Raw genomic sequence first — 16,741 nt, 5'->3', positions numbered from 1 at the left:
TGTGTTTTCTGTAGATCCAGAGAGCTAAGTTCATCTGGGCCTATGGACACAGGAACACCCACGGACAAGCCATCCAACAAGAGGTAGGTTTTTTGCAAACACCCTAACAGATGCACAATTTCAATCCTTATCGTGTAGTTCTCTGATGCTTACCCAATTTGCTCATCCTTGTTGTCTCCAGTGTCCTCGATCCAAAGTCTTCTGAAACGTGTGCCCTGACGGGGAAAGCCGTGGAGAAGGACAAGGCCCCGGGCTCTGGGGCCCCCGGGCCCCTCCTGGTGGCCTCCCTGCCAGAGCAGGAAGGTGATGCAGAGGACTCTGTCCTGGACAGTAAGCCTAAGAAGGGCATCATCTTTGAAATCCGCAGTGAGGACGGCTTCCACATCCGCTGTGAGAGTATCGAAGGTGAGAGGGAAACACTGCAAAGTGCTTAACAATTGACCACATTTTCAATAATCAAGCTAATGCTACCATTGTGATACAATGTGTCTCACATGGAATACTACAACAGACAGACCGAATTGTTCTATACTGCCTTCATTAAATAAACTGTGTGTGTATAACCAATGTTCTGTCTGCCCTCTCAATACAGAGGCTTGGAAATCCCTGACTGATAAAGTACAGCAAGCTCGGTCCAACGCCAGACTCAAAGAGCTCTCTTTCGAAGGTGAGCTTCATTCATCACAATCATCATCGTTGTTAGCTTATGTATGGTTTATTATTTCAATAACTCCTTTGAAACCCCAACAACCTGGTGAGTCGTTGAAGAGCCATGCTCACGTCTGTATGTGTGTGTGTGTGCCCTGGCCCCAGGCGTGAACGGCCTGAGGATGCTGGGCGTGGTGCACGAGGCGGTGGTCTTCCTGCTGGAGCAGCTTTGCGGCGCCAGACACTGCCGCAGCTACCGCTTCCGCTTCCACAAGCCCGGGGACGCCACCCCGCCCCCGGCCAACCCCCACGGGGCGGCGCGCGCAGAGACCCACCACAGGTAGGGAGAACGCACCCGCACCCGCACATACTGTAGCTGGAGGAGCGTGGGTTCATCACCCCGAGGCATAATCAGACCCTCTTCAGTGGGAGCCATTTAATGAACTTCTCCCTGTGAACACATTCCCTATTACATATTTGATTCACTTTGGGGTAGGAGTAGAAGATGCCAAGCTTTACATGAATGCCATCAGGTATAAATCAACAATTTTGTTTATGGATATATTAGAGCACATAAAAACTGTAAAAAGTGTAGTCAGATGACAAACATGAATGTATGGCAGTCTTGCCTAGCTGAGGCTCTCTTGTCCACCTCTCTTGTATACTGTCCTATCGTTCCTGCTAACATTGGTGTTTGTGTGTGTGTTTCGGACCTGCTCCTTTCGGGTGACTGGTGTTGCTCCTAGGAGGTCTGCATTCGACGTATTCAACTTCCTGGCCTCCAAACACCGCCAGCCCCCCCAGTACCGGCCCCAGGAAGAGGAAGAGGAGGACGGTCATCTCACGATGGCCAGGTGGGCTCCCTCAGAATTCTGTCCTTTTTTAGGGCGTATTCACACCTGCCTTGTTTGGTTCGAACCAAACTAAAAAAATGGCTGGTGCGGACCTTTTGGGCTGGTGTGAATACAAACCCTCGAACTCTGGTGCGGAGCAAACAGTCGGACCGCGACCCAGTCGGAGAGGTGGTCTCGGTTTGCTTGATTTGTGAAAGCGACCGCGCTCGGTCCGACCCAGTTCTAAAAATGATATGCCTTTTCGGACGCAACAGGCTCCCGCTCAGCCGCGCGCATTATGGGAAATATTGTTTAATTAGCGGTAACGCCAAGATTAGCAGCACGTTGTCAGACCTTCGGTTGAAAATTAATCGTGGCTCAACATGGAGCAAAGAGGGGAGGAGACAGAACGTCTATTGGATATTTGGACAGACGCCCACATAAAAAGTATGCTGGAAAACACACATAAAAACGCCAATGCATTTAACACATTCAGCACCAGGCTGAGGGAGAAGGAGTTCGACCGGTCCGCAACTGTATGAAACAAATCAATATCAACGAGCGCAGCCCGCTGGATATCCATGATTGTTTACTTTCACCGGAGCTTTCCCCCTTTTTTTCGTATTGTCCAATGATTGAACCATCTTTGCACACATGTGGGTTTGTTGACAAATTCTACTGTTCCGAAAATTGCTATGTGAAAAGGAACCGCACCGAACCAAAAAGAGCGAACTAAAGGACTTTCCTGGTGTGAATACGCCCTTAATGTTCAGTTTGGTTTGTTACATTGTGACAAGCAATGAAAAGCACTGGTCATCAACCTGAATGTGCTCTCTCTTGTGGTGTTGCAGGCGTCCGTCCTTGGAGCTGCCCCTGGCTGTGAGGTTCACCCAGCTTAAAACAACATCTAAGGAGACCGTTGGGGTTTACCGGTAAGAACCGGAGGGTTTGCTCACTGGAACGGAAACAGAGGAACCTATAGGACATGTGTTCATGTAACCGACAAAACTGCAGTCTTTTTTCTGTTAAGGTACAATATGCAACATTTGTGATTTCAAGCTAGCTACGAACTATTCCCCCACCCCTCACTCTCCCATCCCCTCGCTCTCCAAACCCTGCCTATCCTCAAATGCAAGGCTCACTTTTTGAGGTTTAATATGAGATTTTTCCAAGCTAATACATAGTTGCCGCAATTAACCTAGATCTCTCTGGCCTTAAAGTTGGCATCTAGATGACGGAATGTGTTTTTAGAGCTAATTTCAAATCCATTTTTATTTCATATTGTACCTGTATTTAAATTAATTTAAAAATGTAATTTCAAATCATTACCTGGTGTAATTTTGGTCATAGATATGAGCTCATCCATTTATTTAGCGGTGAAAAAAAAGTTGTATGCACCTCGTATCCACATTCAAGGGGTGACTGACAATGAACAAAAAACAACACATTCGACCGGGTGAATAGAAAATCCCCCGCAGGTACAAAATCCATTACGTTTGTCAGGTCATCTATTGTATCCTCATCGATGCGTGTGTTCAACCCCAGATCACCCATCCATGGTCGTGGGCTGTTCTGCAAGAGAACCATTGAGGCCGGAGAGATGGTGATTGAGTACTCCGGGAACGTCATCCGCTCCGTGCTCACAGACAAGCGGGAAAGGTTCTATGAGGGCAAGGTAAGAGAGAGGGAGTAAAAGATCAGGCACTGCAAAGCAAGGGTCCAGTGTGTAAAATGCAAACCCCACAGCCATTTCGGGACAGACGCAAAATGATTCTTTGGAATTTTTGCTAAATAAAAGTCTTACTTATTATTATATTACTCTCACTTTTCTCACTTTTCACAATTTGAAGTGAGCAAAAAGACGAGCCGTACAGTCTTTACTATCCCCAAGGGACACTTTCTTTTGTTTGCTTTTCTCCATGTTAAAACAATATGATTCCATACATTTTTATAGGTTCACACTACAAATATACACCCCGCCTATTGAGCGTTTCTTAATCCTCCTGCTGCAGGGCATCGGCTGCTACATGTTCCGCATCGACGACCATGAGGTGGTGGACGCCACAGTGCATGGCAACGCGGCGCGCTTCATCAACCACGCCTGCGAGCCCAACTGCCACTCGCGTGTGGTCGGCGTGGACGGCAGGAAGCACATCGTGATCCTCGCCTCGCGCCGCGTCCACCCTGGCGAGGAGCTCACCTACGACTACAAGTTCCCCGTGGAGGACACCGGCAGCAAGCTGCCCTGCAACTGCGGCGCCAAGAGGTGTCGCAGGTTCCTCAACTGAGGCCCCCCCCCCCCCTCATCATGATGATGATGATGATGATGATGATGAGTCCGGCCAGGCTTTAGTAGGGGCCCCGGCTGTTAAGGACCCGAGCAGTAGCACTGGCTCCAGAGAGGAGTGTGTCACCAGAAATGGAGGAAAGAGTTTATTTCTGATGACTCTTGCCGTTGGTTGAAGGGGCTGTTTGATATGAGCAAGACGACAATGATTGTGCCTCCTTTATGACTAACTTGACATCATTGAAAATCTCAACTTTTCTCTGTAGTGGAATTTATAACAATAGCCCCCTTTTTTTTTTCCTTTGCTAATTTGGCTAGTTCTTAATTTCACCAGAAAGGTTGGGCCTCATCAGATAGGACGCCCCTACTTTGAACGGTGAGAGGTTCCACTAGAAAGTCAAACAACAAACCGTGTATGGAAGGGATCGATTTTACACCAAAGTGCAATTTGTTGAAGGGCCTTAGGGACTTGGAAAGGGATATTCAGACACTGTGTGTGTGTGTGTGTGTGTGTGTGTGTGTGTGTGTGTGTGTGTGTGTGTGTGTGTGTGTGTGTGTGTGTGTGTGTGTGTGTGTGTGTGTGTGTGTGTGTGTGTGTGTGTGTGTGTGTGTGTACGCACGCACGCACCTGTCTGAATGTGTCCTGAAGCCTTCAGAGCTGTGGGGATGTGTCACCAATCCCATACCCACCCAGACGCCGGTCTGGAGGAAAAGTCTGTAAATAGCAGGACGCCCAGGAGCATGTCTTGGGAAGCCTGCATGTACAGGTGGAAATAGCAGAGGGTCATAGGAAGAAACGGAGGTAAAGGATGAACCTCTGAAGAAAACAAGTGTTAGTTCCGTTTTTTTTGTTTTTGTTTTGTTCGCTTTAGAATAACTTACCAGTGTATTTCAGCCAGAGTTTGTTAGTCGTACTAGGACTAGGTAGCTAGGTAGAGCTGGTTTTAATGTTTGGTGGAAGCTTCTGGCCTTGAGGAAGCTAGGCAGCTGGAGATACTGGTGGACTGACTGCCAAGGGACTAGGGACCCTTAGAGACGTGCTCAAAGGGGTCCCGCTGAGGGGCTCGCCGGTCACCGCGCTGGGGCCGTCGCGCCAGCCGGGGTATACGCAAGGTATTGTTAGAAGTCGTACTGCAGGTTCAAGCGTGCTGTCGCTATTAAGCTCAAGTCTTTGGAAGTTAAGGTTATTTTGGATTTTCTAATGACGTTCCAAATTACAGCAGCAGAGAGAAACCAAACATCAGCCCCTTGAATTGAATTCCCATCGAGGTATTTTTCCTTCTTTTTAGCCTATTGTTATAAACTTTAAAAACCTTTTTTATTTGTATGGTATTGAGTCTTTTAAATTTCTTGTTTGTTATCTGTCTTTCTTAATTATGGACAGGGAAATATCATGCTTGCTTTTAAAAAGAAATGTAAATAATGTATATTTTTCTACACAAAAAGACTAAAAAAGCACTCACTAGTGAATAGCACTTAATGATGGTATTTATATTTTTTAAGAGATTGTATTTATTTTATTGCCATTTTTGTAGGAAATAGAGGTTTACAAACACTAATGCTTGGTCTCTACGTTTTGTATTCTGCTGCCTTTTCAAAGTTGTGTTCTTGTTTTGTTTTTTTTCTTTCCCAAATTGATTTGAATTATTTTTGTTGTTTAATTTGTAGCCTGAATGTTTTCTTTAATTCCAAAGACTGCCGTTGGTCTGTGGCTTGGTTCCATTGAGTGCAGTCCACCAGTAGCTCTCTATCCAAGGCCATTTCGGTCAGGGCTGTGTTTTATTCTTTTCTATTCTAATTCTCTATGTTCCCGTTGTAGATCGCAGCAGGGCAGTTCTGTTAATATGCACTCGAGAGGGAGACTTTAAATTATTGGTCCGTATTAAATAGGTGAATATCTCCTCTCTCCCGCCTTAATGTCAACACCCAGCGTTACGCTCTGACAACAAGACCAACCTAAACACAATAATGCTTTTCACTGGCTGAATGGGCTACACTGGACAGCAGCTAGGTGGATCTCTAGATCAGTCAGAAGCCAGTCCATCAGGCCCACATCTGTTCACAACTCAATGGTTTCCTATAGATTGTGGTCCTGTCTGCAGGCCCAGTTTATAATGAAGAGGTGCCTTCATGTTATTGATGCAACGCAAATAAAGAAAAGCATAAGTCATATCTCCAGCCAATTCAAACCACTTTGCACAGTGCATGTACAAGTGAAATCAGTAACTTTGTGTTTTGCCTTAGTTGTTTAAGGGTCTTTTTTTTTATTTTCATGTTTCGCTGGAAAAACTAAACCTATTGTTACTCGGCTGCTGATTTTATTTTTATTTTGCTATCCTGGAGCCAACATGCCAATGCGGCCAGTGATTGTTCCCCGTTGGATTTGCATATATACCTGGTTGACCACAGACCATGACTGGAGTTCAGCCAGTGCCCTCCCTCCTTACCACCCACACAGAAACATTACGGACACAACAATTGCACTTGCAGCAGAAGTGGAGCGTTTCACGTAGAGAAAGTCAAAACCATCACGGTACTTTCTGACCGCTCCACCTCTGCACGTTTGTTGTGATACAGGCACTGAATTACACATAGGACGATACTTGTTATCCCCCCTGTTTAAGACCAAGCTGTTTATTTCAACCGCAGCCATAGGCCCCCCCTAGCAAAGAGGAAAACTAAATATCGGATGGGTCTTGACGGGGCCTGTGAACGTGGCATTGAGGCCCCTAGCGAAGTGTACTTGACTCCCACACCCCACCCAGCGAAGGCAGGGACTGCGTTGTACGTCTAGCGGCCGTGCAGTGCATATCAGCCAGGCTGTGGTCACCCACTGGTCAGGAGCAGTTAACACCAACTCTGACCGGGTGGTGTGAAATATGTTTCTGCATCAACATTGTGCTTGCTGGGTTCTGCTGCTAAGATACAAAAAAAACTAAAAACCTGAATGTATTATCCTCCTGAGCAACATCTGCGTTGTGGCGATCCTTTTGTGGGCTACATTTGTTCCAAGGAGAGAGACGCTGTGTTATCTGTGAACCATGGCGGTCTGGGAAGCTATGACATGACCCCGTAGCGGGGAGGCGGCGGCAATGGTTTACGTTTTGTTTCGTTTCATTTAACCACTGGGGATGTACTGACGCAGGCACATCACAGCGGCATTTCTACCTACTCGTACCAACCGGTTTTTACTGAATGAGGGAATATGGTCATATGGTCATATGTGCATTGGCGATGAGGGGGTCGCTAATGCTAAGGGCTCTGTCTGTCCGTGGGTCTCGTCAAGACCCCGCCACCGCAGTCTCCGCTTCAAACGCTCGACCAGTAAACCAGTAAATAATAACTAGCGACTAGAGCATCTGTTTCCGTGTTCCTTAATAAGCAGCTATACAGTAAGTCAACAGCCTCTGTTGCATCCTTGACTTCATTTTACCACGCCACACCAGTGGCTCTTCACCCGCATCATCTGTAATTATACTATATATAACAATGATAATATACAAAATCATGCATAGTAATTTCTTGTGCTTTAGTATCTATACAATATATGGAATGGACAGACAAACTTAGTTACAGTAGCAAATCATCAGATTTATGGTTATTAGCAATGTTTCAATGTACTCTATAATGGTTTTTGTGTTACAGTATACCTGGATGAGACTAACAGTCGTCACTCGTGTATAGTGATATCAGTACCAATTCTCCTGTGTCTGTGAATTCTCCTTCAACATGAAAAAGGGGCTTTGCGGATTCAATTTCTTACTTTACTTTTTCTTTTTCCAGAAAGGAACAATATTTATGTGATGAGAAATGTAACTGTTAATGTGGTTGTGTACTTCTTGAGGTCAGCCATTTTTGTTTCCTGATTGTTGTAGTGACGGTTTTATTTTGTTTTGTTTTGTCTGTTTTTATTGTACATTTTATTTTTAACAGGGATTTTGAGACTGCTTACTTGATGTGTATAAATGGAGTCTGGTTAGTGGAGACCGACCAGTAAACGTATGAAATCCCAACCAAAATGTTGCTTCATTTTGGAAAACCCTTTGTGTCTCCCTTGCTGACTCCTTCCTCCGAAGCTTTGGTTGTACTTATCATGTACTATTTTTATATATATATATTTTATATATATATACATATATATATGATAATACCAAGATGATAATGTTGGTTAAAAAAATACATTTAAGTTATTTATTTTGAGCAACGGTCAACAAGCCAAAATTGTTATTTTTGCAATCGACATTTGGGAGCAGTTGGGCGAGTACTAAACATTTGTTTGTATTTTAACTTGTCAGCCTAGGAGGGGATTTGGTGTCACACAGGAAGTGAAAATTGGATGATACACAGGCTTGTTTTTAATGCCTTGAATATACCTTTGTCTTATCAACTTCCTCCTGCTCATAATAATAATAATAATATGACGGTCTTGTTTATCAGTGTTCTCTCAATACTCATCACAGAAATGAAGGAAATTACAACAGTAAAAAAAAAAACTAAAACCACAAATAGGGTTGAATGTAAAATTAGGAAGCAAAGTTGTAAATACATGTAAAAAGAAAAGTTTCTAATCATGTTTATTTTCTATGCACTTTTTTATTTAAGTGATAGTTTAAATAATAAACATGTGTCCTTTACTCTTTACCCCTGACTCTAGTCTGATTCATATGTTCCTTTTCAAAATATTTGCCACGAAAGGAGATCTAAACTTCCAAGCAATATGTTCAGCTTTCAACACACCAGCAGGAGATCATGTTTAAAAATGGATTCTATACAAATTTACCCCATCACAGCATGTGACTTAAGGCTAGTAACAAGCATATGTATTTGCAGAGGCAATGAAACAAACTACTCCAAAGGCTGGGGTATTGTTGGTTCTCTTTTACTGACCAATGTTAAGCAAGAGGCTCTTTCTTGAATATAAAGGACAAAAAACATAGTAAAATAATTACTGAAGGGTTTAAATTTACAGTAACTCCTCTCTTAGTGTTTAATAGATGAGACCAGCCAATTACAGAACAGGCCTGCAAAGTGCTGATGCCGGCGCTACTAACTGAAAACATGTCTTACTGCCTCAACTCATTTCAATTATCGCCACCTGGCTCCACAGGAGTCCTGTGAAGTCTCTGCATGGCCAACATTATGGCAAAACAGCTCTAATGAATACCAAGGGCCTCGTTTCAAAAGACATTTACACTCCACTTTCCCCCCACCAGAGCCTCGCCTGGTCACTGTATCCCATACAGAATAAGTGGTTTTAAAGCTGCTAAAAGGGTGCTGGGAGTCCAGTAAATCCAAGCCATATGGAAGGTTCATGTATGTCGTGGGAATGTGCATGTTGGAGTGAAACCGAGGGCATGCATACACATAGACACATAATAATAATAATAATAATAAACTTTATTTATATAGCACTTTTCAAAACAAATGTTACAAAGTGCTTTCCAGTAAAAACAATTAAAATGACAACAAAGACAAATTAAGTGACATCAGATAAAATCAGGGAAGGCTTTTCGATAGAAATGAGTTTTGAGTAAGGATTTAAAACAAGCTACTGATGAAGCTGACCTGATGTCCTCTGGCAGATCGTTCCAAAGCCTTGGGGCCCGGACTGAGAATGATTTTCCCCCTTTTGTCATCAGTCGGGCCCCAGGGACAGCTAAAAAACCTTTATTTGAGGATCGCAGAGGGCGGGCAGAAATGTGCAGAGATAAAAGGTCAGCAATGTATGCAGGACTAAAACCGTTGAGTGCTTTAAAAGTAATCAATAAAATTTTAAAATCAATTCTAAAACGTACTGGAAGCCAGTGCAGGGAGGCTAAAACAGGCGTGATATGCTCGCGTTTCCTGGTTCTAGTTAAAAGCCTGGCTGCAGAATTCTGCACTGACTGAAGCCTGTCCAGGGATTTTTGGTTAAGGCAGGTAAAAAGGCTATTGCAGTAATCCAGACGTGATGAAATAAAAGCATGTAAAATAATTTCTGTGTCTTTAAAAGATAAAAACGATCTAATCTTTGAAATATTTCTGAGATGATAAAAACAAGACTGTACAAGTTTAGTCGTATGTTGTTCAAAGCTTAGATTGCCATCAAACCAGACCCCAAGGTTTCTAGCAGAGGGTTTGATGGCGTCCACTAGTGGCCCAGCAGATGGCATTATTTACTTGGTTATCTGCTGGGGGCCAAAAACGAGAACCTCGGTTTTGTTGTCGTTCAGCTGAAGAAAATTTTGCGACATCCAGTTTTTGACAGCAGTGATACAATCTAGTAAAGCACTCAACTTCCCAGGGTCAGTGGCGTTTACGGGCAAGTACAGCTGAGTATCGTCAGCATAAAAATGGAAAGACACGTCATATTTTTGTATTATGTGCCCCAGGGGGAGCATGTATAATGAGAATAGAATTGGTCCTAGGACAGACCCCTGGGGCACGCCGTACTTTAGTGGGGTGAGGGAGGATGTGTAATTGTTTGCTGCGACACAGAACTTACGATCTGAAAAGTATGAATAAAACCATTTCAAAGCTGTACCTGAAACTCCTACCCAGTGCCTCAAACGATTTAAAAGGATCCCGTGGTCGATTGTGTCAAACGCCGCACTGAGATCTAGAAGTACCAAGACTGGGCACAGCCCTCTGTCAGATGCCATTAAAAGGTCATTGGTCACTTTAAGCAGAGCCGTTTCTGTGCTGTGGTACTTTCGAAATCCTGACTGAAATTTGTCGAAGATAAAATTTTTCTCTAAGGCTGCTAAAAGCTGTGAAGAAACAATTTTTTCTAAAATTTTTGAGATAAAAGGCAGTTTGGAGACTGGTCTGTAGTTATGATGTAGGGATGGGTCTAGGTTAGGTTTTTTCAGGAGAGGGGTTACGCATGCCGTTTTAAAATAGTCCGGGACGCAACCAGTAGTAAGCGAGCTGTTAATAATAGGAAGCAGGCAGGGTCCAACAGAATCCATTACTTGGCTTAAAAATCTAGATGGAATCACATCGAAGGGGCAGATGGACATTCTAGTGTGTGAAACCACATCTAGAAGTTCAGGTAAAGTTAATGGAAAAAACTGGTTTAAAATGTCCTTATGAGAATAAAAGGCATCGCTAAAAGCATCGCTAAAAGAGGTACTGGGTGTAATCGAGGCTCTGATAGACTCCACCTTATTGTTAAAATAGGATAAAAACAGATTACAGTCGGCATCTGATTCAATAGGGACAGAGGGAGGGGGAGTATTAACCAGGGCGTCGACAGTCTTAAATAAAATCCTGGGGTTGTTGTGGTTAGTGAGAATAAGATTAGAAAAATATTGTCTCCGCAACTCCTTTATCGTACAGTTAAAAGTCGATAAAAGGCTCTTCATAATGTCAAAGTGAATCTGGAGACCTGATTTCTTCCAGCAACGCTCTGCTTTCCTACACTCTTTTTTAAGACTTCGGATAGTATCATTTAGCCATGGTTGCCTCTTCTTCGTGGACTTGGTTATAGGTTTCTGAGGAGCAACGGCATTAAGGGTGGATAGGCAGACAGAGTTAAAATTGCTAATCAGATTATTGGTGTCTGCAAATTCAGGTGGTGGCTGGTAGTTGAGACTAAATTGGGTGCAGAATTCTGCCGGGCTATTTTCGTTAAAAACCCGAGTGCGCCAGGAGTGTGTGGCTACTGTCTCAGAGACTAGACATTCACTGTTAAAAACTATGCACCTGTGGTCCGAGACCGTAAGATCTAGCACGTCTAGGAGTGTTAAACTCATACCGAGAGTGAAGACGAGGTCCAGTGTGTGCCAACGGTTATGAGTCGGGCCCCGAACATGTTGTTGAAGGTTAAAAGAGTTAGTGATAGTCATAAAATCAGCAGCCAGGGTGTTGGAGGGGTCGTCTATGTGTAGATTAAAATCCCCGCAGAGTACCACTCTGTCGTAGTTTAAAATAATGGAGGATAAAAACTCAGAAAATTCTGCTAAAAAGCCACTGACAGATTTTGGAGGGCGGTAGATAAGAGCAAATAAAATCGGATAAGAACCAGCTAGTTTAAAAGTCAGAGCCTCGAAGGAGGAGAACCCGTTAAAATGTAATAAATTACATTTAAAATTCTTCTTATAAACACAGACTAGACCGCCACCACGACCACTGACCCTGGGTTGGTTAAAACACTCATAGTGGGGAGGACATAGTTCCACAAGCTGGCTACAGTCAGCATATTGCAACCACGTTTCAGTTAAAAACATAAAATCCAAGTTTTCTGAGGAAATAAAATCATTTAAAATGAAGGTTTTGTTGGATAAAGACCTAACATTAAACAACGACATTCTGAAGGTGGTTGCTGTGGGAGTCCTAGTTGGTAGAGTGTTAGTCTGGATCAAGTGAAGATTGTTGGTGTTTCTGCAGGTAACAGGTGTACATGACTGGGAAATTCGTGGGGTGATGATTACAGGGATGGAGAAAGGAGAGGCAAGTTGAATAGGAGGGGGAGAAGCCTGGTGTGGCCCGAGGGGGGAGCTATAGAGCAGAGAGGGGGAGATGGGGCAGACATCCTCAGCAGGACTCATACTGTAAGGGCTACCTACAGACAAGCGAACCTGAGACAGGTCATGCTGAGGAATATGTCATTGTTTTATGTTGAATGCTATGTAGTTTATAGCATTTTTTGTAAGCAGCTTGGTTCCTCTTTTGTTGAGGTGCACCCCATCTGCTTTGTACATTGATGTATTAGACCAAAACGAGTCAAAGTTAGCAATGTAGTCAAGACCCGTGGCTGAGCAGAATCCCTGTAGCCATTGGTGGAGGCTGTATAGGCGGCTAAAGCGCTCTGAGTTTCTAGAGGCGTTTGGGATGGGGCCAGAGATGATGCACCGTTTTCCCAGGCTCTCCACCGTGCAGCATAGCGATTCAAGGTCCCTGTGTAATTTGGAAGATTGTCTTGACATGACGTCATTGCAGCCTGAGAAAAAATTACATACATGCACACACACACACACACACACACACACACACACACACACACACACACACACACACTTCCCAATCTGTGTAAAAAAAGATCTGGTATAAGTAGATGGAAACAAAGTTCCTGTTTTTGATAAATGCACTTAAATTATGTTTGACAACCTTTTGAGTTGGGTTTCAGTTCAGCACAACCACACACAGTAAATTGTGTGTGTCTCTGTGTGTGTGTGTGTGTGTGTGTGTGTGTGTGTGTGTGTGTGTGTTGAAACAAATCTTTGTGTCTGCTTAGTATATTGACATCTCATTATCTCTTTCTCTTCTGACAGTAAGGCTTTTGTGTAAGAGAGAGCCAGCCAGGCAGACTAAACCTTAGTTGTCTGTAGTGGTGACATAATAACTGACCACAGCCCTGTTCCCTGGGGCTGTGATTAACTAAATTCCACAGTCATCTGATGCAATCGTGCACATATTGTCAATAACATCTATTACATCTTACTGTTGTAACTTCCCAAATATGCTTCCCCCAGGCGTACTGTTTACATCTAGTGCATTCCAGTTCACTCCATTATTAACACTGGCTGAAAAGCACAGAAAATATTCAGTAGACTCCCCATTCCCTGTTCTCCACCCTCAGTAAATCATCTCACTCCTGCTATTCTGTTTCTAATTGGATTTCACTGCCGTTTCCTTTCCAGAGTTTCTTTTACCCTTCTCACTTTTTCCTAGCTACACCTCATGGTGGGAAGGACCTCGGCTTGCTCGTCTCTGATCCACACAGACGTGAAGGGCAGCTTCGCTACAACGGCTTTACTCACACCATCTAGTAAGTTTCTATTTCATGATTTTATTTTTGAACAGAGCCACCGAGATGGTAAAACGCTAACAGAGTCTGTGGCTGGAGGACATTCCACACAAGAAGATGAGCCAAGTCTGATAACACTTGTGTCTCCAGTTGTTGGTCCTAGTCAGATATCTGCTAATAGGTGGCTTATTTACAGGGGGTTTGAAACTAGTGTTGACAGATTTTTAGGAGAAAAGAAAATGGGATGATGTCATAGTGTTATGTTTGGCCTTTGGACGTATTAGTAATATCTCTGTTTATGGCTATTATTAAACAAACAGGACCTAGTGTTGAACAAGTATTTATATATAAGTAAATAAACAAGTATTTATGTGTTTGCGTCACAGCCACACTCACATTAGGTTGCACAGTAGGATACACATGCCCATGGTGCAATGTTGAACATGGGGTCCTGCTCTGCTCTTTAATTAAAAACATGAAACCGTGAGAGTGTATGAACCTCTAGGGGAAACAAAGAAGAGGGAGCAGACAGCTGTCTTCCTGGAACACTGACACAGCGTTCAGACGGCCACCCCTTCTCCTCCTCCTCTCCTGGGAGGAGGAGAAGGGGTGGCCGTCTGAACGCTAGGGCCAAAACAGCCTTTTGCTACTTCATAAATTTTCTTCCAGACAGATCTTTTGGATATATTTAAATGTGGATGAGTGAAGTGTAATGTGTTATTTGCAAATGTCATAGTAAATGTCCATAGTGACTGTTTAAGTTAACTCCAGAGATATATATACAGTATATATTTCCTGGCCCCTGTAATGGCTGCTGACTGTTCTGCTCCTTGGCCAGCCCGCCCACACAGACAGATGATTTTGTATTGAATACTGGCTGTAACCATAATCTTTGGCTAGTTTGTGACAGGACACACTATTCAGTCTTCTGATTCCTTTAGTTACTCTGAACTCTATCAAGTGGTTGGTCATGCAGCAATTAAGTGTTGCATTTGCTCCAGTATTGACTGAATGCTTGGAGAAAAGTATCTGGTGATAAAATAATTAAGCAAATGTGATTGTCTTGCGTTTTTATCAATAAAAAGCCAGTCACCATGCTGGCTTAAAGGTAGTATGCCAGTGCATTGTCAGAAATAAAATCAAAGTAAATAAATATTGTGGGTATTTTGTGCTACTGGCCAAGAATGTTATATTGTATTTTATTAGCTTTTCATGCTCTCTCTTTTATATTCTAGATAATTTTTCTAGATAAGTATTTTTTCTTTTATGCCTGGGCCAGTTATTCAAGCAATTCATTATACTTCCTTTCACAAAACAGATTTGTACTCTTGAGTGAAGATCTCCCATCTTGTATTTCGTTCTACGAGCAATACTTTCCTCACCAACACAACTGGGGAAAAGGATGCAAAAAGTGCACCTGTATTAACTAATACGAGCCCTTCAGAAACCTGATGTGAGAGTCGGTGGGGGTTAAAGGAGCTAAGAATATAATTTTCAATGGTTGATCCCTCCCAGATTACTTTTGATTTTACTTTAATATTTAAAAATCAGCTAAGAAATAAAGTGAGTACAAATGGAGTAGAGCACTTGTTAGGTTTTCCATATACTTCAAGTATAAGTATAGGTATAATAGACATAGATATATGGAATGGACAATAGATAAATAGATTAAATTATATAAAAAAACATTTATAATTCTATCATCCATCAAAATATATGAAAATGTAATCTCCAGCTGATCAGATTTAAACATCTAAAAAAAGCCCCCTGTGAAATATGTCTGTCCACAGTTGCCTCCCTGAATATCCCAATGTAAATGTTTGTTGTTTACTCTGTTGTCTTACCGTCTTTGCTCAGCAGGCTCACTGCGATGACCTCCTCCAGGCTACTGGCGCTGCTCCTGCTCTGCCTCGTCTGTGGCCTGCAGGTGAGCCTTTCGGACCTCCTGGAGGACAACAAGATCCCCCCCAGCCTGTGCACGGGACACCCCGGTATCCCGGGCTCCTCGGGGGTCCACGGGAGCCCGGGCCCGCCGGGGAGAGACGGGCGAGATGGGAGGGATGCTGCCCCGGCGGAGAAGGGGGAGAAGGGAGACAGGGGGCAGCAAGGTGAGCCATGTATTCAGTATCATCTGTGTCTTAAAGGTGACATATTATACCACCAGGTGTGAGTGTTTGAAAATCGGCCTCTTCTGACATCACAAGTGGGCGTGTGCACCAAGATGTATGATGGAGAGATGAGCAATGGGTGCTACAGTCCACTGGGTAAGGCTGGTAGACTGACCTATCCGTCATACATCTAGGTGGACATGCCCACCTGAGATGTCAGAAGAGGCCAATTTTCAAAACGGCTTGTAATGGCTAATAACACTCACACCTGGTGGTATAATATGTCACCTTTAAAAACAACCACGCCGGTCAGAATTGAATACAATAACATGCACCATCATCACATGCTTTCCCTGGCCTCCAGGGGAGCTGGGAATGAGGGGTCTTACCGGAGACAACGGAGACCGCGGGGAGAAGGGGGAGAGGGGGAAGGAAGGAGAGTGCGCCGTCGCCCCCAAATCCGCCTTCACTGCCAAACTCTCCGAGACGGTGGCCACGCCGCTCCCGGTGGGCGACGCGGTGCGCTTCGACAAGGTCACGCTCAACGAACAGGGCGACTACAGCAAAGACACGGGGCGCTTCACCTGTAAGATCCCCGGGGTCTACTACTTTGCGGTCCACGCCACAGTGTACCGCGCGAGCCTGCAGTTTGACCTGATGAAAAATGGCCACACCATGGCGTCCTACTTTCAGTTTTATGGCAACTGGCCCAAGCCTGCCTCGCTGTCGGGCGGCTCAATGCTCCACCTGGTTCCTGGCGACCAGGTGTGGGTCCAGATGGCGTTGGGGGAATACAGTGGCTTCTACTCCAGCAGTAAGACCGACAGCACGTTCACAGGCTTCCTGGTCTACTCTGACTGGAAGAACTCAGCTATATTCGCATAGAACGCTCCTTCTCCCATTTCCATACACCTTATTCATCATAGAACAGTCCACCACAACTCACCCTTTGAGGCCTTTTTTATTTGTTTGTTTGAATGATCAGGCCTGTTATTTGGTAATAGGCCTAATGATAAACAAGCCAATGTTGCTTGAAAGACTCTTAATTTGAAAGGCACTACTGATTGGTTAACTGATTGAGTTTGGCAGTGGCTTTCAGCCAATGACTCGTCATTTATGATATAACAAAGTTATA

General features: G+C 43.9%; 2 protein-coding genes across 3 annotated transcripts in view; both read left to right on the top strand.

The window, feature by feature from the left end:
• Nucleotides 1-8,397, top strand: part of kmt2a (lysine (K)-specific methyltransferase 2A) — a gene marked incomplete at its 5' end in the record, with an annotated part of 39,199 nt that extends 30,802 nt beyond the window's left edge. Inside the window, 8 exon segments of the mRNA XM_084466930.1 lie at nt 15-83; nt 182-405; nt 593-667; nt 814-988; nt 1,395-1,502; nt 2,333-2,413; nt 3,027-3,156; nt 3,494-8,397. Coding sequence (XP_084323056.1) covers nt 15-83; nt 182-405; nt 593-667; nt 814-988; nt 1,395-1,502; nt 2,333-2,413; nt 3,027-3,156; nt 3,494-3,769 — 1,138 coding nt within the window. The 3' untranslated portion in view covers nt 3,770-8,397.
• A 4,989-nt stretch (nt 8,398-13,386) lies between these two features.
• c1qtnf5 (C1q and TNF related 5) lies at nt 13,387-16,741 on the top strand. 2 transcript variants are annotated; one of them, XM_084466839.1, is made up of 3 exons: nt 13,387-13,519; nt 15,356-15,606; nt 15,971-16,741. In XM_084466839.1, exons 2-3 carry the CDS (start codon nt 15,369-15,371, stop codon nt 16,489-16,491), a joined length of 759 nt encoding a protein of 252 aa, XP_084322965.1. In that variant the 5' UTR covers nt 13,387-13,519; nt 15,356-15,368; the 3' UTR covers nt 16,492-16,741. The 2 variants fall into 2 exon arrangements, with proteins under 2 accessions (XP_084322965.1, XP_084322966.1); XM_084466840.1 differs by having other exon boundaries at nt 13,412-13,519; nt 15,359-15,606.

Source organism: Micromesistius poutassou (genome assembly GCF_964030765.1).
Source record: "Micromesistius poutassou genome assembly, chromosome: 4".
NCBI classification, from domain to species: domain Eukaryota; kingdom Metazoa; phylum Chordata; class Actinopteri; order Gadiformes; family Gadidae; genus Micromesistius; species Micromesistius poutassou.
The sequence above is the reverse complement of the archived record's forward strand: the minus strand, read 5'-3'. Positions and strand labels throughout refer to the sequence as shown.

Coding starts and splice junctions, on each gene's coding strand:
- c1qtnf5 (XM_084466839.1), top strand. CDS start 15,369: ATGACCTCCTCCAGGCTACTGGCGCTGCTCCTGCTCTGCCTCGTCTGT. Junction 15,607..15,970: donor GGGAGACAGGGGGCAGCAAG/GTGAGCCATGTA, acceptor CCTGGCCTCCAG/GGGAGCTGGGAATGAGGGGT.